At 33.2% G+C, this 21,525-nt stretch overlaps 1 protein-coding gene across 5 annotated transcripts in view; it reads left to right on the top strand.

The window, feature by feature from the left end:
* LOC107716709 (membrane-associated guanylate kinase, WW and PDZ domain-containing protein 2-like) overlaps positions 1–21,525 on the top strand; it is a 98,228-nt gene that overhangs the window by 35,149 nt on the left and 41,554 nt on the right. For all 5 annotated transcript variants that reach the window (XM_016523234.1, XM_016523231.1, XM_016523233.1 and 2 more), the window contains exons 3-4: positions 18,445–18,564; positions 20,248–20,463. In XM_016523234.1, coding sequence (XP_016378720.1) covers positions 18,445–18,564; positions 20,248–20,463 — 336 coding nt within the window. The remainder of the gene's footprint in view (positions 1–18,444; positions 18,565–20,247; positions 20,464–21,525) is intronic.

Here is a 21,525-nt window from a genome sequence, read left to right as displayed (position 1 = left end):
CTGCCTAAGACATTTATTTCCTGGATGTCAGATTTTCGAATTTGGCGTCTATGCGATTTTGTTTTATTAATACTCTGCCATCTGTATTTGCTAAATAGCTTTTAGTAGGGTCATTCACTCAAAACACATTTTTTTCATTCCACTGCTGTACTTTTCCATTGTATTTCAATGTAAATGCGCTACTCGATGTCTTGAATGCTGCGCTCTCGTCTCAGGTCATTATAGCAGCTTCTCGCGCATAATTTTCGTGCATAATACATCATTCTAAAACACTGCGCTCAAGTTATAAGAAATTCAGCTTCTAAAACACGTCTGTAGACCTTGCACGTTAAAAAAAACAAAACATCCACTGACCTGTCTCGTGACCAAAACACTATCTGTGTGAACCCTGTATTCTAATAGTTGTAGTAGTAGCGGGCAGGTTTGTTTACGGTCCAACAAATACGTGAATGGGCCACAAATGTTTTTTTTTTTTACTTTTACTTTGTGCTATGTCATCAGCCCCTTTCGTCAACTTAGCCGCCCTCTCATCAGTGCTTAGGGGGTCTGTTAAAATTCAATGGGCTCAGGGAAGGCGAGAGAGACGCGGACTCCCGCTGTAACTTTACCTGCTGGTGTCGCTGTTGGACAGTTTTACTTTAGAAAAACAAGTGTTTTATACACTTTTAATGTCATATTTTGTAATATTTGCGTTGTTTTATTTTTGTACTATGATTTTTTTTATTCTCATCCCTCCTTGGAGGAAATGCCCCTGGTAAATATGTATTTAGTTTAACTTACAACTATTTAAATATATACAATTCTCAAAATAATTTCTTTTTTTTTTATTGTCTTATCATATACAGTATATGATAATACTAATAATTTATTTACATTAATGCATTATTTTTTACAAATTTTTCCACAATTAATTTGAAATTCTCTACAAATATTTAACCTTTTTTTTTATTTGTGCATTTCTATTTCTATGTATATATGTGCATATATAAATCTACATTTTTCTTTCAGTTTTCTTTGAGATTATTAATTGATTGGACTGTCAAATAACATTGAATTAAAAATGCAAAATAACCACATTTATTTCTAAATGAACTGGATGTCACTCACATGCATCATGATGAAGTCATGTGACAGCAGTGTAGCATATTTTGTTTTTAAATGCTATTTTTAACAAACAGTAGCAGCTGTACAGTGTAAACTACATGCTATTCAGTAAATAGTTTTCCCAAAACCTCTCTTTTCCCTCTCTAATTTATTCCCTTTTGGATGAATCCAAACAAATATCCATTTTAAGTACCAGTAAAATTAAAAACCCTTTTATTTGATCTCAAGGGATTGCCGGTTTCATTTCTCACAACACCACTTCACTTGTAATTTCACACGACATATGACAATAGGCAACGAGCCCCCTCTCTGTGCTCTGATTCTCTAGTTTTTCTCTGTTTCTCTTCCGCATCAGCTGTTATTTCCACCAGCCAAACAGTGACAGTGCAAAATAATGCTTTGGTTTCACTTGAGGCTGTGACACTGTCGGATCACGTCCGTCACTTTGATGAGCTGCCGACAGAATGCATCACGAAAGGGCCTGTCCTTCCGCAGGGCAGTCGGAGCCCTGTATTGTACAATTAGACTTTCATATTAATTCTCTAACCCCCACCTCGTATCTTCTACATCCAGCCAAATGCAATTGTCATGTCCCGCTGGTAGCGCGTGCCTACTGCTTAGCAAAACCCTATTAGTATCTGTCAGCCATCAACCACTGATATATAATCATTTTAGACAGTTAGCTGTTTGTGAAGTGCATCGACGGAAGATGAATAGACATTTGTGTGACTGTAACAGAGGACGTGAGTTATTTTGATGGGTTTTAGAGCTTGTGAGAAGATAATCTATTTTCTGTACATGTTTCTGAGGCCTTTCACATGCATCGTGGCATTGTTTTCCAATGCACTGAACTCTGTGGATTGTAGGTCAACTGTTGTAGCACAAAGCTTAAAGTTCAGCTTTCATCTTTGACTCTGTTTGCACTGACCTTTTCTCAAACCGCATTCTGTGTGATTCGTGCAAGATTTGCCTGCGGTTTTATCAAGCTATAGGTGAAGATTACTACCAAAATAGCCTTTTTATGATCCGTATCTAACTGATAATTACATTTTTATATTTAAGCATCCAACATTGAGTAGAGCCCATTTTAATGGGTAATTGTGGTATGATTTTAACAAACAATGAAGCTCAGAATTTAGTTACTTCAAACAGTGATTTTACCCCCTCGTTGCTGATGAATATAATGTAGCGATCCAGTATCTAAGTTATTTTATTAATAAAAGTTGCGAGGCAACGTTGAAAACAAGTTTCTGTACTCCTGAATGTTTCTGTGTGTGTGCAGCGCGATCTTCAGTCTCACAAACCAAAATAATAGACATGATTTTCTCAGACCACAAGTAAAATTAGATTAATTATTAAAAAGATTATTAAAATGAATAGTATGGATGACAGTTGATGACAGTAACAGTTCAGTTAATTCCCTTCATTAGTAACAGTTTCCCCTGGGGATAAATAAAGTTCATATTAGTCTTTTATTAATAATGATACTTAATTAACATTGAGATTTATTATCCCTGTTATAGTATTATTTATGTTTTAAGTCAAAAACCAACAAGACACCATGTGTGTTTTTCACCATGTTTCCAAGTTCTCTACCTCAGGTTCAAAAGAAATGTAGAAAAATACACAAACTGAAAACACGAGATTTTTTTCCCCCCATTTGTTATATTCAAAAGGGAAATACTGACATGGATGTTTCAGAGCAGAGGTCACCTTTTTTAATTCCAATGGGAGACTTTTGTTTGTCTTTATTATTATTTAGTGCTGTATTATTTGATTACCGTGTTATTTCAGTTTCAAAAGGCAGCAATAAATAACACTTTAAAATCTGAAGAGTGTTCATGTGATTTCATACATTAGTAGTGTTGTGAAATTAATGAATGCATAATAATCGCGATAACCGTGAAACCGTGATTATTCCTCAGATCTATAATCGTTGCATCCCTTGTTTGGAAACAACACCAAGTCTCTCCTATGAATAGATTATAAACTCATTTTTAATTTTGGTTAGTTTTTAACAAAAACTTACTTTTTAGAATTAATTAAACAATAATGAAGTTATTTTATAATGAGGGTACATTGAAAGCTTTGAAAATAACTATAAATCAACTACAAATCAATCACTGCATTTTTTTTTTTCAGATGCAGTGGTAACCATTATATAACATTATATTTGAAGATTTAACATTTGAAGATGAAGGCAAAAAAGAGGCAAAAGAGTTGTAAAAATTCAGAAAATCTTTTAGAGCTCCTTGTATTTATGTTTTCATAATCCGTTTGAAAAAATATATATGACACAATAATGAATAAATCTGTATATATATAAAATTATTTAAGTTTTATGTTTGTGATTTTTTTTTTTTATTCTTGTAAGCTATAGTTTCTGACCTTTAAATCAAAACATGCTTGTGATATTATGACATCAATTGCTGCATTATTTGATAAAAAACACAATGTTATTTGTGTATTTTACTTTCATTGTATTACAAGTAGGCCAAAGGCCTAAATAAACAAAAGGCCTTGAAAAATGGTTTGGCAATATATATTCAGTTTTTACTTGAATGAATCTTTAAACAAATCCTCCCAGCTCATATAAAGTGAACGTTTTGATTGTAGTGCCTGAAAGGTGTTGACTCTTTCAGAGTTGCTGTTCTTCAGGGGCGAGTTATAGCAATGCAGAGAGTCATTATGCATGCTGCAGGTGTTCACCGCTGGTCAAAATATGGGGCTGTAGATCCCACTGAGAGACACTTGAGACTGAAAATTGGCATCTACAGGACGCAGAGACAAACCTGTTATATAATCAGTGATGGGAGGGAAATGGACAATTTCAAGCTGCATTTTGAACTTTTTTACAAACTCAAATTTGAATCTGTGAACTGGAGATGATATTGAGATCACTGTTAGACCTGAAGGCACAGTTTCACATGCTTGCACACATAGTGCACATAGTGCTCTATCCAACCGTGAGCCTCCGATTTTTATTCAAAGCTTCATAGTTTGAACATGCAGGATGTCTGACTCATCTATTCCTGAATCATTGCCTCCATTTTTACTGTCTGAATAGTTTTAAATCATCCTTTAACCATCAGCTGGCCTCATTAAGACCGATTCTGCGCTCACGCATAAGTGGATGTTTCTTGTGAATGTCAAAGGCGGATTTAAGATGAGTGTGGTGAAAGAATATCAACCAATCCATTAGTGTTGTCACGGTACCAAAATTTCAGTATTCGGTACCAATACCAGTGAAAATCCACGGTTCTCGGTACCAATTTCGGTACCAAAGCAAAACACAAAAACATGCTAATTGAACAACATTTTTATTAATAACGTTAAACAAAAATTAAATGTACAAAACCAATGCCATTCTTTATACTTATTTAAAAGTGTTTCAAGTTTTTCCACAAGTAATAAAAGTAAGAAAAAAGTAAACAAGTTTCACCCAAAAGTTTAGTCACCGTTCTGCTGCCACTGAAAAACATCTGTAAACTGTTGTCTGTTTTAGGGTTTGCTGGTGTGTTTCAGGATCTTACTCGGTCTGCAGCTGTAAAAGGAAAATATAATATACTTAAGTAAAGCAATGGGCTGAGTCTGACCAAATGCAACATAAGATCATTGACACCAGCTAAAATATAACTTTTCAGGAAATAACAAACCTCAGCTTTTATAATAAATTTAGATAAGATTACATATATTAAGTGTATATCAAATAGATGGAAACTGTAGTATTAAAAACACTTTACAATAAGATTTTATTTGTTAGATAACATGACCTAACAATAAACAATAGTTATATGACAATTATTCTTCTTAGGGTTAATTTCAAAGTTCAATCTGTTAAAATTATTTAATGCACAATGAACAAACATGAATGATCAAGTGTTTGTATTAAATAACATTCACAAACATTAATGAATGTTTTAAAAATATATTGTTCACTCACTGTAAGATGTTACTAGATCTAACATTGTACAGTAAAGTCTATACAGGAGATAAAATTTGACTGTACTTTTATTTAATCCAAACTGTGTTCATATTTAATTTTAAAGGGCTTTTAACACCTGCTAGAGATATTCAGCCAAGAATTACAACTAACAAAAAAAACAACTTTTTCTGGCGGACTGATATGACATAAACACTGTTAACCATACATTTGTACATTCTCTAACACGCATATTTTGGTTACACAGTTCATTTAAAAGCCTCTGGTGTGTAAAAATAGCAAATACCATTATGTCCTCCTGTTTTTTACAGTAATAAAAGTTATAGGAGCATTAAATAGTTAACAAAGAAATCATTTTGAACAAAAAGAACAAAATTCATTCTAATGCTCATTATATTAGCGTTAGCCGCGCTTATGCTAACGATTAACTACGTATACGCTAACGGTGATGTTTATTCAATCCGAAATTCAAATTAAAATATGGAATAATATTCATAACAGAAGCTCTAAATATTAAAAATGTAATTGAAACTTACCTGCTTGAACTTGATCGGGGCAATGCCCGCAGTTGGACTCGTCCAGCGCCGCCTCGGCGTGGGCCAGGCCCAGGCGGGCGACGCAGTGGTCGTGTTGATCCGGCGGCTCTATTGGTCCCATGCAGATCTTGCAGATTGTTGCCATAGTGAATTCAACAGGTGAAGTAGAAGATTCTGACGTAATTGTCGCGTGCACCGCATTTTATACTGCCTCTCGAGCTCGTCAGTATTTGCATGCGATTTGCATACTTCGCGTCAATTGGCCAGTCATTTGGACTGGCGGGAGCCAATAGGACTTCAGGAAAGGTTGGAAGGGAAGGAGTTCCCATAACGGAGAAATATCACCGTGATGTCTCGTGAAAGCTCGAGAGGGAACCGGGTTGACCGGGTACTCGGTACCACCGGTACTTAAGAAAACCTGGTACCGTAACGTTTTCATTTTTTTAGTACCGACTTGGTACCGAAATACCGGGTCTTTTGACAACACTACAATCCATATTTTCATCCGAGACTGAAATGGTAGATTGTGGATCTGCTTGGACTTTCACAAAAGTTTTTGTTTGAGGTTCTTCTTCGCTTAATAAACCAAACCACACAAAACAGTAGCACTCTTTAGGCTACGCGGCTCCTGATCATTGACTTGATTTCTTGAAAACAGTGTTTCGATGCAATAATTAGCCTGAGCTGCAGATTGTTGAGATGTTCACAGAGAAAAGGAAGTATTTGGGTAGCTTTTTCAACACAAGCATCAGAGTAAAGAAGACTGGAGTCAGTGTGGGTGAACAGGCTAGACTATAAACAACATGTGGCCCGTAGTTAAATCAAATGGCCCATTCTTAGATAAAATGTATTCTCATATATGTAATTAAATATATGTGCATATATATTATACACATAAAATGTATTATTGTATTACATATATTATTACAATTATTATATATATTACTTATTATTAGAATATTTATGTATTTATTTAATTTATTCACAGTAATTCACTTTTACAGTTGCATGTAATGAATAGACTATAAGGAGAATATGGTCCATTTAAATAGTTTTATCATAAATATATTAATTTGAGAAAATGTGATTTATTTATTTATATAAATATGTATTTAACATTTCAAACTATTTAATTCATGTTTTATTTGTTCATTCGAAAGTTTATTAATCAACATTTAAAACAGTTTGTTTAATTAAGGTTTTAAAATGTAATTAACTATAACAATAATATATTTTTTATTAAAATTGACAAACAAAAATGGACATTTATTTAATGTTTTATTTATTTGGCATATTAAAAGTAATTTATTCAATATTATTTTAATTCTTTTTTCAATTACATAAATATTTAACTGCATATTAGACATATTTCAAACTTAAATATAATATAATATAATATAATATAATATAGATATTATGTGTCAATATATTCATTATTAACATTTTTAATTAAACACAATCCAGCTCACGAGGAACATCTATAAGAGCATCTATGAGACATCTCAACATGGGAGAGATCTTGTGTTGGTGTGTCATATTGATTATTCTGTTCGTGCATGGGTTTGTTTAATGTGCGATACAAAAAAATGGATGACAGAGCATAATAAGCCTTCTCCGTGTCTGCCGCTTGTTTCCTCAGATCAGCTTTGATGTGCTCATAGACTCCAGCTGTTTGATTGGCAGTCTTGTTTTCGCTCATAATCCTGGAAGAGCAATTGTAGCAATCAGAGTATCATTACTGCATGACGTCCTTTGATGTTTCAGGGAGTTGACCATTCAAATAACTCATTATTCTTCGCTGTACACTTTGGAAAATGAAGACTTAAGACATTGCGCTGAATTGCTATGAAAAAACACTGAACTAGAAAAGAAAACATGTTGAAAATGCACCGTTAACCTGTTTATTAACAGTATTTTGCACTATTGGTTTTTATGAAGCAAAATGCGATTGTTTGATAAATGACGTTTGACTGAATCCAGATTGACTGAGTTTATACAGTTTATAGGCAATTTATCACTACACTTCTGGGTTTGAGTTTATGGAGCATTAGGAGTGCCACCTAAGAATAATGTAGGAATCAATCAATTTAATAATTCAAACAAAAGATTATTAGAGATTACTAGACATTGAGAACTGATTTGTTAGGTTTAACCACATTGTAAAATATGGATTAAACAGTTGTAAAATATGTAAATAAAATGTAGAAATGTATTAACTTAATAAATCAAACAAAATGTAAGTAAATAATCTCTTTCTCACAAATGGAAATTAATTAATAAATGGAAAAAAATTAATTTTACAAATAAAATAAAGCGTGAATTATCTATTTGTTTGTCATTTTAAACTATTTTCTCTTATTTTGTTATAGGTAACCACATTTTAAAGCATGAATTGAACTGTTTGTAAATGTTACATCAACAAATAAAATATAAATGAAATTGTTTGAAATATGTCTAATATAAAAATAAATATTTATGTAAATGTAAAAAAAAAAAAATCTTAAAAATATTGAATCAATTATTTTGAATAAGCCAAATAAATAAAACATGAAATAAATGTCAATAAGTATATTATATTTACTAATATAATTTAGTAAATATAATATAAATGTAATAATGTTAAAAAAGTTAATTTATTATTTTATTCTTATATCTAACTATAGTTTAAAATGAATGAGTGAATTAATTAAAATTAATAGAGTTGTTATATGTAATCACATTTTAAAGCATAAATTAAACAGTTTCTTAAATGTCTTAATAAATCATTTTTAAATAAAACAAGAATTAAATAGTTTAAGATGCTAAGATGTGATTAAAAGATTATATTTTATTGCTATATTTAACTACATTTTAAAATGAGGAGTCAAACCATTTTTAATATATAAAGTAATCTGTTAATTTGTCAATTTATTCATTTACCTTTTATGCTTGAATTATTAAATTGATAATTTATTCTTTTGTTTCATGTTTAAGTGGCCTTTCTAGTCTTCTTCTTCTCCATATGCATTCTGTTCTATATAAAAGAATCATCATTTGGATATCAGTGTGATTCTTTTCATCATGTAAATCAAATTCCATGTTGAACAGGTTTGTAATAGTCAAGGCAGCTCCAGAGAAATGTTTTATATTTTACAGCCATTTTCAAAGGAAATACTCAATATAGAAACCCAGAAATCACTTTACTTACAGAGTCAGTATGAGTCAGTTACATGGCTGTGTGTTGCACGCAGTCCCCAGCCTGCTGCTGGAGCTACGCTAAACAGGTTTATCGGAAACCCTTCCACTGATTCTCTGGAGCTTGTTGGATTTTCTTTCCAAAAAAAACAAACTGTTTGCTCACTTTCAGATCTCCCCCAGTTTGCAGAGATTCCAGCTTCCGGCGAAAGTCAATTACATAACATCCGTGCTGTTTACAGATGACTCACGTTAGAGACACTGAGAGCATTTTGAGCTATCGTCACTGCTTCACTTTATACATACTAGGGTTGTGATGGTGAGGAACCGGTTAATTGATGTGTGACAACACCGGTAATACCGGTATCACCGCGGGGGCAGGGCGTTCCCTCTTTTCCTCGCTTTCCTTCGTTTTTAAATAGCTTGTAAAAGCGGCATGCCCATTTTACTTTCACTTTCAAACAGTGGCAATTCTGCGTAAAGCAATTGTTCGTTTTTAGGCATTGAGTAGCCGCGTTCAGTTTTTAATTGTAGTGTCTGTTCTTTTACTGAACTAAATTATTTTTATTACTATAAAAAAATCAAAACGACGGTGGGGGTCGGTGCTGCGGTGGGCAAGTGACGTAACCGGTGTTGCGGCTTAACACCGGTATCACTGTCAGCACCGTCTATTGCGGCAAGCCTAATACATACGTGGGAAATCAGGGTAATAAAGCATCCCCTTATGAAGCGATATCCTAAATATCAAGAAGGAGCGATATCGGAGTCTAAGCAAGCGCTGTTCAACACAAACTTGCAGCGCTTTGGTTGGAGTGAGCTTGTCAGGGCTGAAGCAGCTTATGGCTGTGCTGGGTGACAGAATGAAACTCTTAAATGGCCTTTCAGTCCACCAAGGGCTCTGTCTCTCTCCCCCGGCCGCAGCCTCCCCCGACGTCACCCTGATGTATGAGTCTGCTCATCTTGCGTGGCAGCCAGGCAGTGCACTCAGTTAGTGATGGGACTCTGTGATGCAGCCAATAGACACTGGTGCTGGATCTGGTCAGCCGAAGCATAAATCAAAATGAAGGCATTGAGGTTTGGGATTATTTACGCCTTTTTGAACGTATATGAGATGGAGACTATAAATTCTTGTTTTGCACAAGAGGTGAATAAAAGTTTTGAAGAAGCTGAGGGTTTTTTTGTGTGTTCTAGTTTGTGATGTGTCAGCTTTGACACAATATGCCGGCGTAGGTGGATACTGACAAATGCAAACCATTGTGGTAATCAGCAAAAAATCATTTTTGTTTTCAAGTAAAAATGTCTGAATTTTTTATTTATTTATATATTTATTTTTTTATTTGTTAATTATTTTCATTTTTATGTGCTGATAATTCATCAAATAAATCACAATTAACAATTAATTGTGAATGTATTTATAGAGTATGTAAAATTATTTACATTTTACAACAGTAATATTGTGAAATATTATTTCAATTTTACAGTTTTCTATTTTAATATATTTCAAAATGTAATTTATTCCTGTGATGCTGAATTTTCAGCATCATTACTCCAATGTTCAGTGTCACATGATCCTTAAGAAATCATTCTAATATATGATTTGCTACTCAAAAAAACAAACAAAAAAAAAAATTTTTTATATTATTATTAATGTTGAAAATGGTTGTGCTCCTTAATATGGTTACACTTTTTGAGGAAACTATGATGCATTTTTTAATAGAAAGTTCAAAAGAACAACATTGAATTGAATTATATATTTTTGTAATATTATCAATGTCTTTACTGTCACTTTTGATCAATAAATTCATCCCTAAATATAGTTTATATATTAGTAAGCTTTTAATTGAATTTTCATTATATTTTTATTATATTATATATATAATAATATATAATTAAATGCAATGGAAATATTATATTGAAAATATATTGTTTTATTATGCAACTCTAGTATATTACAGTATTGTGCATCCCTAATATATGCTACTTCATTCAACTTTCAGTTTAGTTGAGGGCCAGTAAACTTAAAATTTCTTGTTATCTGGACAATTGATAAAACATTTATGTCTACAAAAAAAAAACTGGAATGGCAAAATCTCAAAATAATTTTTTACATAAATATAACATTTATTATACAGTTGCAGTATATATGCACCAACCTTCTTAGTTTTAACACATATTCTTTAACACATAAAATCTATCTATTAAAATGTATGTAATTGATCTTGGTGTGACTGTGTTTGTTTGTCCTCACTGTAGACCAAGTCAAAAACACAGATTAAGAAAAGGTTTTTTTGCAGTTCAGCACTAGCAGCATGAAATGCTTTAAAGGATGACAGTGTTAGTCACAGTTAGTAGCTCGCTGCCACATCTGACCCTCTGTTTTAAAGCCCTAGGTTGAACTGATTCTCTGACGCAAATATATTCCTGAAGCGTTTTCTGTTTACTGCCACCCTTCAAGCGCTTCTCTGACAGGTCAGCACATGGACATCAGAAGATCCGTTATACAAGACTGACATGATGGACGTGAAAGCCAATAGAAAGGGCATTTAACTGTGAGTTGTTGGATCACCAATTTGTGACCTGCCGGTTTGGTTGAGTGAATGTATTGATTTTCAAATTAATTGTGATTTTCATTTGATCTGATTTAATTGAATCCGATTGATTACAGTGATTATTCCTACAATGAATCTATTATTATTATTATTATTAATAATAATTGTTGTTGTTATTGTTTTTGTTTCATTTATTATTATTATTATTATAAATACTAACACTAATACTATGAATATGAATAATAATAATAATTACAACAATAACATACATAATTGTCATTATAATTAGTAGTTATTTAGTAATTATTTTTTATATAATTAGTAGTTATGATATTTAGTATCATTGAGATACTATTAAAGTTATTAGTATTAGTATATTAGTTTTTTTAATATTTTAAATTCGTTTTTATTTTTACATTTTCCGTTTTCATCTCAATTTGAGTTCGTTTTAGTAATTTTGTTATGTTTTTGACATTCTTAATAGTTCTTGTTTTTAATATATGTTTAGTTTTCATAAATTTTTATTTCAGTTTTAATTGGAGTTATTTTAGTACATTAAGTTAAACTACATTAAAATGAGAAATGGTATACAAAATTGTGTATTTTATTTTATTTTATTTTATTTTATTTTACTTCCAAATAAAAAAAGTAACAAATTTCTAATTCATTAATTAATTTATTTTTTGTTTTAAATTTTGGTTTCAGTTTTAGTTAACTCTAATAACCCTGGTTAGGATCCCATCGTGGTGTTGATTTCTGCTGAACAATCCTAATATATACCATTTGATCAACTTTTCAATAAATTTTAAATAAAATTGAATTGATATCAATTGATATCGAATCTTTATGAATCAAAAGTGAATATGGAATCAGTTTGGATAGTCTTTCTCAAAGTACCAGGTTATAATGCTTTTTGTTGCTACTTCATTGGGAGTTTTTCAGTCAAATGTATGTTTCTTCCTCCAAGTGAAAGTTCACCATACTTGCCTTGGTTTCTGAAGGCATTTGATGGCATTCAATCCATTACGGTTCACCTGCGATGTGATGAATCACAGGTTTAATCACTCAGAAGAAGCGTTTCAATGTATAGCCACGATTGAAGGGCCGTTTCCTGCATCGTGTTCAAAAGCGCACAAGATGTTTGCTGGCCAAATCCCCAGGGTTGTCCCATATAGGCTCATTCACTCCAGTGCACCTGTATCTCATACCTCTACTCACCCTGAGAGCTGTTTACTTCATTCAGACATTAGCGATTCAGTGCACAGAGTGGCACTGGGCTTCAAGGTTGGACTGACCCCTGACCCCCGTTACTGAGTGTCAGTGAGGCTGCAGGCCATTACAGGCAAATTTCAACCCTTCAGCCCCGGCACTCATCAATGCCTCAAACGCTTCCACAGATGATACACAAGGGCAGGGCCTCTGTGTCAGACTTCATCCAGCTTCAATCCGCAGAGAGTCATTTGTGCTGACTGGAAGTATATTTCAACGCTCGATTCTTTTCATTAGCTTACCTGTTTCGCCTTTTCCAACTTGGAGAACTTCAAATCTCTCTGCTGTTTGGTGGGGCAGTACTTTTTTATCTCTTGATGTTTGATCTGTCGTTCATTTAAATGAGCTACTATCAGATTTATTTGCAAGGAAGTTAATCTTACTGTGTCCGGCTGCTCTGTAGATGCATATTAATGACAAAAAAAATAAAATAAAATAAAGTATATCAAATGGCACCAAATTCACCAAAAAATGCTTATGTATTTACATTATAGGAAAAAAAATTAACTTAAATGATTTTAGCAAATGGCTGCAATATAACAAAGAGTGAAAAATTTAAGGGGGTCTGAATACTTTCCGTACCCACTGTATATTAGTAATAACAAATCAATATAGATAATTGTTATATTATAATTATATAAATATATAAAAAAGTATATATGTTTGCATGTGTGTCTATGCATACTTAGATCTATTATTATACATTCTTCAAGCAAAAAGTTGTATTTTTTCTGTTAACATTTTAAAGCTGTTGCCACATAGGAACGCTTCTTTTCTCGGAGGAATTTACTATAGCATGTTAATGACGAATAGATATTTGGAATAGAGTATTTGGTTTAGGTTTATTTTGCTGCATCACTGATTGATCTCCGTGAATATGGTTCTGCACGCTGTTGTTGATATGATTCTTGTCTGAGTATGTCTGGAGCATCAGTCGTCAGGGCTTTGTTTAGCAGGTGGGAATGTCACTCGCAATCCAAGTGATCCAAAGAGATGCTGCTGACGACTTTAAAGCAGAGAATTCCTGAGGAGATGAATGGAGACAGCGAGAGGCTAAGAATGAGCTGCTGTGGATGTGAACTATGAAGTAAAGCCTGAGCAGCGCTCCGAGAGGCAGTTGATTTGCTTTGACAGGGAATTGAAACGGGAGCCTCTGCAAGTGCAAAACAGTCGTACGTGAAAGATTGTTTCACATGGAGATGGTTTCACAGGGAAGATGATATAAGGAGGTAATCAAGCAGGTAAAGCTGGACGCAATTTTCTCTCATCATTTCTCATAATCACATCAGCCATAATCGCATGAGAGTGAGCGGAGAGAGAGAAGCTAAGCCAGTTTCTATGCTCTGGTATAATCAGATTTACCCCATGGATGTATTTAATCAGGGCTCTTCAGGTAGTCATCAAGACAGATCAGCGCCCACCTCAGGCTAATTATGTCATTTCGCTTCAATATATTTTGTAATATGATAAAAGCTCTTTGAGGTGAAGTGTGTAATTTCTTTGCCACTAGCAGGACCCCCAAAAAATACTGTTTTCAGACAGGTTTCTTAAACACAGGTTTCTTATTTATTTGTTCATTTATTCATTAGTTCAATTTTTTATTTGTTCATTTACTTTATTCGTTTTTTTGTTTTCTTTTACATTTAACAATTAATGTAATTTTATAATATTTGTTTTTACTTTATAAATATTTATTCTTTTTTTTTTTTTTCAAATTGTGCAACCTGTTTGACTAGTTTGGTTTAGTTTCCTTTGAAACTTTGAAAATATTCATATATAAATATTTTGCATATCTCCTGCATAGAGTCAGTGCCACTTTTTGAGCAATAAAGCCTACTTATAGTTGTCTTAGCATATTATCTTGGAAAAGGAGAAGTATTTAAATATTGAAAAAAATATTCACTTGACCATTAAGCAAAGAAACAGCCTTATTTTCCCTATAGAACATTTTTCTTTTGATGAAATCATTTTAGTTGAATTAAATCTGTGAATGAAAGTGTATCGATTTGTAATATAGATGAAGATGTTTATGTCATTGCTGTTAAATCTTGCCATTAAATACATAATGTTTGCATAGTGTTTTTTGGATGTTATAAACTGATAAGATTTGTTCTCCAAAAGAAAGAGATCCCGCCACAAATAAGGAGATAACAGTACATTATTTCCATCTGATTATTAAGATATAAATATTCATGATTCATATGAATATCAGCAAAGCTTCCGTGTAATTTCCTCTGTGTCATGTTTAGCCCTTTGTCAGCATACAGATGCAGGAGTTTGTGCGTTTGAAGTGCCTCTGTCAGCGCATTCTGTTTCCCTGGACATGTAAAAGTGCGTTGTCAGAACACTGAAATCACTCCTCCATAGAGATTTCTGAGATGATCCACACAAATCTGTAATCTCACAGATGGATGAGTACATATAGAACTGGTGAATTTAATAACGGTGGTGACTTGATGTTTTAGACAAATTCTAAATTATAGTTGTTTTTTAATGATTAATTATATAAGTTTTGTTCCATGAACGAAACAGGAATGTTAGCTGTTCGCGATTAATCGATTTGACAGCCCTTATATTTAATTCTATTGGTTTATTTTCTTTAAAAAATAGATTTGCCATCAGTGCTAGGGTATTGTCAATGGTTTTTGTTGTAAATGTGGTTACTAAGGTTGTTTTAGTGCATTGCTCCAGTATGTGGTTATTAGATGGATACTTCTAATTATTATTCGTATTGTACTAATGTTAACATGCTACAATAATTGACAGTTCAAAAAAGGCCTGTTGCTTTATACAGCTTATGCACAAAATATCTTCTCGGCATTAGGCCGTCATCTCAGGGGAGCCACTGAATTTGAAAATGGATTCACAGGTACTATATTTAGACCCATCGCTGGTGAAATGATGTTCAGGTGAATATCCTTGAACACAATGTGTCATTGCTGTCTGCATATTACATAAGCTGTGTGTGATGCACTCATCTCTCATTCCCAGTCTCTCTCTCCCTCTCACTTAGTAAAAATATGAGTTTTGTCTTACTTTCATAATTCAGCGGTACCTTCACCTCTCGGAGCAGCACATATGGTCTGTCATATTAGCCCTAAAATCAAAATGGACTTTTCTTGTTCAAAGAGTTCACACTAGCCCAGAAATACACTCCAAACTTTGATTTTCAGATATGAGGTCATGCATATCTGTCTTCTGAATCTGAAATGAGCTCCTTGACTTCATAGTGGAAAAGTGTTATTTAAGTGTGCCCCGAAAAAACCAGACAGATGCTTTTATCAGCACTGGCTTGAAAGTTTTCCATATTATTTAAGCAAATATGCAGAAGCTAAAAATCTGTTGGTTTAGTCGGAGATGTGCTGCTTGTGCGGGTGTCAGGAGTTCAAATCCGGCTCGTGTCAGTTCCCGATCCTGAGTTAGACCAGCAAAAGGTGCTTTGCTGGTGTAGCTGGTCTCCAAGCAGGTGTTTAGTGGGTTTAACTGGTCAGCCAGCTGGTCTGCCATCTTCACCAGATGAAAATGTGTCCAGAAACTCTGTATAGTGCTCAAAATAAATGCTTCAGCTTTTTGCTGTTAAAATGTGTTTTATTTTGTAGAATCAATGTGTCCATATTTTATTTATGATTGGGGATATTATGGAAATTATAATGAAAATGATATAGGAAATTGATCTCAGACAGTTTGATTCATTGTGATGGAGTCAGTTTAGCAATTGTATGGCAATAACAGCCAGAAAGATGTCTGATTGGACTATTGTTGTTCCATATGGGAATGATAATGCTTTTATCCCAGCAGACAGCTTAGCTTCTGTATGACTGACTGAATCTCTGCTGTTCTGTTAAATATACTATATGTATGTGATTCTGAAGGTTTCTGATTTTCTCAGCAGCATTTCATATTTTATGTCTCCTTGGTTACAAGCAGACTGTTATTATTGATTAAGATCATTAGCCTCATCTGATGACCTATACTTTACATCTGTGCTTGCGCTGTGAAATAAAATCAAATCTCGTTATTAACTACCCACCTGATTAATCTTAAATTGTTCTTTGAATTGCCAGAATGAATAAGAATGCTAAATTAAATAAAACTAATTTCAATGCAATGTAATTTTTCTCAGAAACGTGAAATGATTTTTTTATTTAGGTAGCTTCATATTTTAATGGTTCACATGCTCAAGTATTTTCCCCTTGGCAGTGAATAATAAATGTCTGTTTATCACCTGATTATTGGTCATTGCATTGGCATGATGGAAAGGTCATTAAAGGGATAGTTGACACAAAAATGAAAATTCTGTAATTAATTGCTCATTAATTAATTAATTACTCAATTGTTGAAAAAAGTTGTAATTTTTGTATTCTTTGTGCACAAAAAGTATTCTCGTAGCTTCATAACATTACTTTTGACCCACTGATGTCAATATTTTTCTGAGCCTTGAAAGTGTTGCTGTCTATGCAGGGTCAGAAAGCTCTCGGATTTCATCGGAAATATCTTAATTTGTGTTCTGAAGATGAACGAAGGTCTTATGGGTTTGGAACGACATGAGGGTGAGTAATTAATGACAGAGTTTTCATTTTTGGGTGAACTATCCCTTTAAAGCCAGTCTGCAAAAGCAAACAGCAGGGATGGACTTTTTCTCTCACTGGGAAGTTCACAAACTCAAAGCTGGATAATTTTTTTCCAGACTAAGATTTTTGTGAAATCAGAGATGATTTGGTTGAGAGCTCAAGGACTGGATTATGATATCGTTGCTAAGTATGCGTCCTGCAAATCCCCAGTGCCTGATTTCTTAAGAATGTTTGATTACCCTCAGAAGACTCAGCCTCAGTTAATGCATTAATTATGCACCCAATTTACATAAACAGTCAATATGGAATTTGCAAATAACACTTTGCGAGTTTTCAGAGTTACTTTATTGTCTAGTGTTTTTTTTAACTGACTGTTCGCTCTTATTTGGTTTTAAATGCTGCTCTAGAAATGACCAGAAAGTACCATAGTGCTACCATTTTTATTTATTCCTGTGATGCAAAGCTGAATTTTCAGCAGTGAATTTACTTCAGTCTTCAGTGTCACATGATCCTTCAGAAATCATTCTAATATGCTGATTTGGCATGCTAGAAAAAAAATCGTATTATTGATGTTGAAAACAGTTGTGTTGTTTAATAGTTTTGTGGAAAGTAATTAATATAATAAAAACATGCATTTGTTTTTTTTTTTTGTTTGTTTTTTTTAAACAGAAATATTTTGTAATGTAATAAACACTGGCACTACTCATAAATCTGTTGAATTCAGAATACTGTAAAATCTGGCTATATATATAATTAAATTGTGTGTGTGTGTTTGGCCAATTAATTTTTCTTAAACTTTAGAGGAAAATGACCAAGTCTGATTTATTAATGTGAATAAACTCCAGCTGTCTGTTTCAGTGGTTCTTATTCAACAATTCATTTACATCATCACTCAAAATGTTCACTGGGGTTTCTGTGTTGCATTTTTTGTATTTTAAAATGTTTTAGTAAAAAATGTAGATAAATATTGCTGTTTATTACTGTGAATCTCTGAATAAATATATTTTATAATTGTGAAACATGCTTCAACTTAAATTACATTTTTGTTGCATGTTATGTCTTGCAGTAAATATTTTTATATTTTAATGCAATATCTTGCTTTAAAAGTGTACTTGGCTAAGTACCATGGTATATGATTATGATAGTTTTAAGGTTATTTGCTTTTACCATGTGAATCTATTGTATCATATCTTACCATCATACTATGAGAGTACGTTTCTGTAAGGCTGTATTTTGCTTAGTCTTGTGAATAGCTTAAATATTCTGATAGACATGATGTGTGTGTTTTTTTTCTGCAGGCACAACAAGACAGCCCAAAGAGGGGGAGGTCCCAGGTGTGGACTACAACTTTGTGAGCATTGAGCGGTTTATGGAATTAGAGAAAAGTGGGGCTTTGTTAGAAAGTGGAACATACGAAGGTAAGTGAAATACACTGTTAAACCTCCCGCATCTCAATAAATGATTACCTCTCGAAATAAAGCTTATATCACACCTGTTACACCATTGAGGCCTGGAATATGAATTTCTTTAAATTTGCTCGGTTACCGCAAGAAGGAGCACGTATATCTTTGACATTGAGCAAAGGTATTTAGAACTAGTGCAGTTTGGTCTCTTGAGAGCCGACACTGAGGTGTGTGAACTACTTCCAGACACGGTTGATTTTCTCTTCATGAGGCGAGGAAGATCCTTCCCATGACTCTGTGAGGCACAGCATCATAACAGCTTCAGTGGCAGACACATTGAGAATAACTTTATATTAACTCTAAAACAGCAGAGAAATACAAATTTGCGATTTTTGATGTTCATATGATGTTCTTATAATCTTCGTATGTCAGTAAAGAAATGTTTTATAGTTTCGATAAATTACATTTAATGGGAATCATATCAATTATCGGTGAATATTAGAGTGATTTTTCCCTTATTTTTAAATTAACTTCGCAGTCATCTAATACTCATTTAAAGTTCATCTTAATTTAATAACACTGTTCAATGTAATCTTCATTAAGATTCAAAATTAATATCCAATATTCATAATACTATACACTGATGTGAAGCTTTAATTCACTTGTAGCACCTTTTTTCATTTTTTATTATTTTTTAATGGCCAGAATTGTATTATCAGTGTATATCCCTAATATTGAATGAAATCAAAATTATTGCCTCATTAGTTATTAGCTTTGAGATCATGCTTATGCTAGTGTCCTGTGTTTCGGTTTCAAATAAATGCTGTTCTTTTCAACTTTCTATTCATCAAAGATTGCTGAAACAATTGTATCGAGGTTTTTACTAAAATATGAACTGTTAGGACATTACTAATAATAAGAAATCTTTCTTGAGCAGCAAATGAGCAGATTAGAATGATTTCTGAAGGATCATGTGACACTGAAGACTGGAGTAATGATGCTGAAAATTCAGCTTTGTCATCACAGGAATAAATAACATTTTAAAATATATGAAAATAAAAAAAAGTTCATTTAAATTGTAATAATATTTCATAATATTACTGTTTTTACTGTATTTTTTGATCAAATAAATGCAGCCTTGATGAGGAAAGAAGAAAAATTATGTATGCAAATTTTTGTCCAATTAAATGCTCCCCTGAATGAGAATGTACCATCTGTCTCTGACTAACAATAGCTAGCAACAAATCATGGTTCATGTCAAAACAGTAAAAACAGCTGTTTTTAATTTAATAGGATATGTAAATAGAAGTCAGCACAATATATAGGTATTCTGGGTCACAGGCTGTAATTTAACTGAATCTATGAACTTCACCTCTTCTGTTTCCGTCCCCACAGACCTGCAAATGAATTCCTAGAGCCTTGCTGTAACCACACAGGAGCTCAGTTTTTAATCATTAAACAGATTTCCCTGGATACACATGATTTCTTTTCAATCTTAAATGAAACGATTGAGTCGTCGGTGAACGAGGGTGTCGAAACGCTAAAGATCACACCGAAAAAAAATAACTCCAGCGAAGTTATTGAAAACATGATTGAATAGTTACTTCAAGTCAGACTTCACCTTTTTGCATGCCAAGTAACTGTGAAAGCAGTTTTTCCTAGTTGAAGTCCCAAAAATGTGTTTTCTGTTGTTTCTAGATAACTTCTATGGCACGCCAAAGCCTCCTGCTGAACCCACGCCGATGCTGTTTAATGTGACGGACCAACTCTTGCCCGGTGCCCGACCCAGTGCAGAGGGAAAAAGGAAGAGAAATAAGTCTGTCAGCAACATGGAGAAGGACAGCATTGAGCCACCAGAAGAGGAGGAGGAAGAGAGCCCCGTCGTCAATGGCAACGGCATCGCCATCACACCAGGTTACGACCTACCACTGTTACTGAGATAGTTTAAACTGACCCAACTGAGTCAATTATGAATGTGGGCTTCACGGCCCCTACGACTCTTTTCTAATGAAAGATGTTTCAGACCAGAGTATGATGCTTTATTTAAATTTTTCAGTTGTTGCATAACTCCAAGATGAGGTTTTGAATCATACTTTTCAGGAAGGAGCCTTTACTACTTTACTAGCAAGACGTCTCATCCTTTTAAAGTGGAAGCACGTCTCACCCCCTTCCTTTGATACATGGCTAAAAGAAGTGTTTACTTGCATTAAATTGGAAAAAATTAGACTGTCACTCACTGGTTCGTTAAAGACCTTTGACAAGGTGTGGGCGCCCCTTTTTAGATTATCTGCTGGCTAACTGTCTTGATACTTAAGCTGAGCATTAATATATAAACACAATTTTTATTTATGTTTTTTAAACATAAAGCATTATTTTTTTTATTATTATAATAAATCGATTTATTTATAAAAAAAATTTTAACCTCTGTTTTTTTTTCTTCCTTTTTTTTCTTCTCTCTTTCTTTTCTCTCCTTTCAAACTGAATGTAATGTTTTTGGACACTCAATTGCTTGTTAACTGCAATGAATTGAGAATTTATTATAGTTTAAATGTATATTAAATTCAGTTAGTGTTCACTTTAAAGTGTTGAAGTACATCTTTATATGCAATTTCATAATTACTTTAATTGTCTTTGAAATATGGTTAAAGTGTACTGGTGAATGTACTGACAAGCATTTATAGTAAGCTAGGGCTGTCAAAATGGCTGAAAAACTACATTCGAATTTTGTACTTAAATATTATCAAAATTCGAATTATATTCAAATTTAAAATGCATAATTTCAGTTAGGATGAAGAAAAGCTTTTGGATTCTCTCCTGAGGCCACAAGAGGGCGCATCGAGCAAAATATTACTAATGCATTTATTCAAAGCATAAGATAGCACGACTATCTGTGAAAAAAGTGCATAATGTTTAAAATAATGTTTATAAACCAATTATAATTAAGTTGCTTAAACAACTATAAACAAAAAAGCATCA

The sequence above is a fragment of the Sinocyclocheilus rhinocerous genome, unplaced genomic scaffold (genome assembly GCF_001515625.1).
Source record: "Sinocyclocheilus rhinocerous isolate Xijiao unplaced genomic scaffold, SAMN03320098_v1.1 scaffold1201, whole genome shotgun sequence".
Taxonomy (NCBI): Eukaryota; Metazoa; Chordata; class Actinopteri; order Cypriniformes; family Cyprinidae; genus Sinocyclocheilus; species Sinocyclocheilus rhinocerous.
Note: the sequence above shows the minus strand (reverse complement) of the source record. Positions and strands in the feature narration are given on the sequence as shown.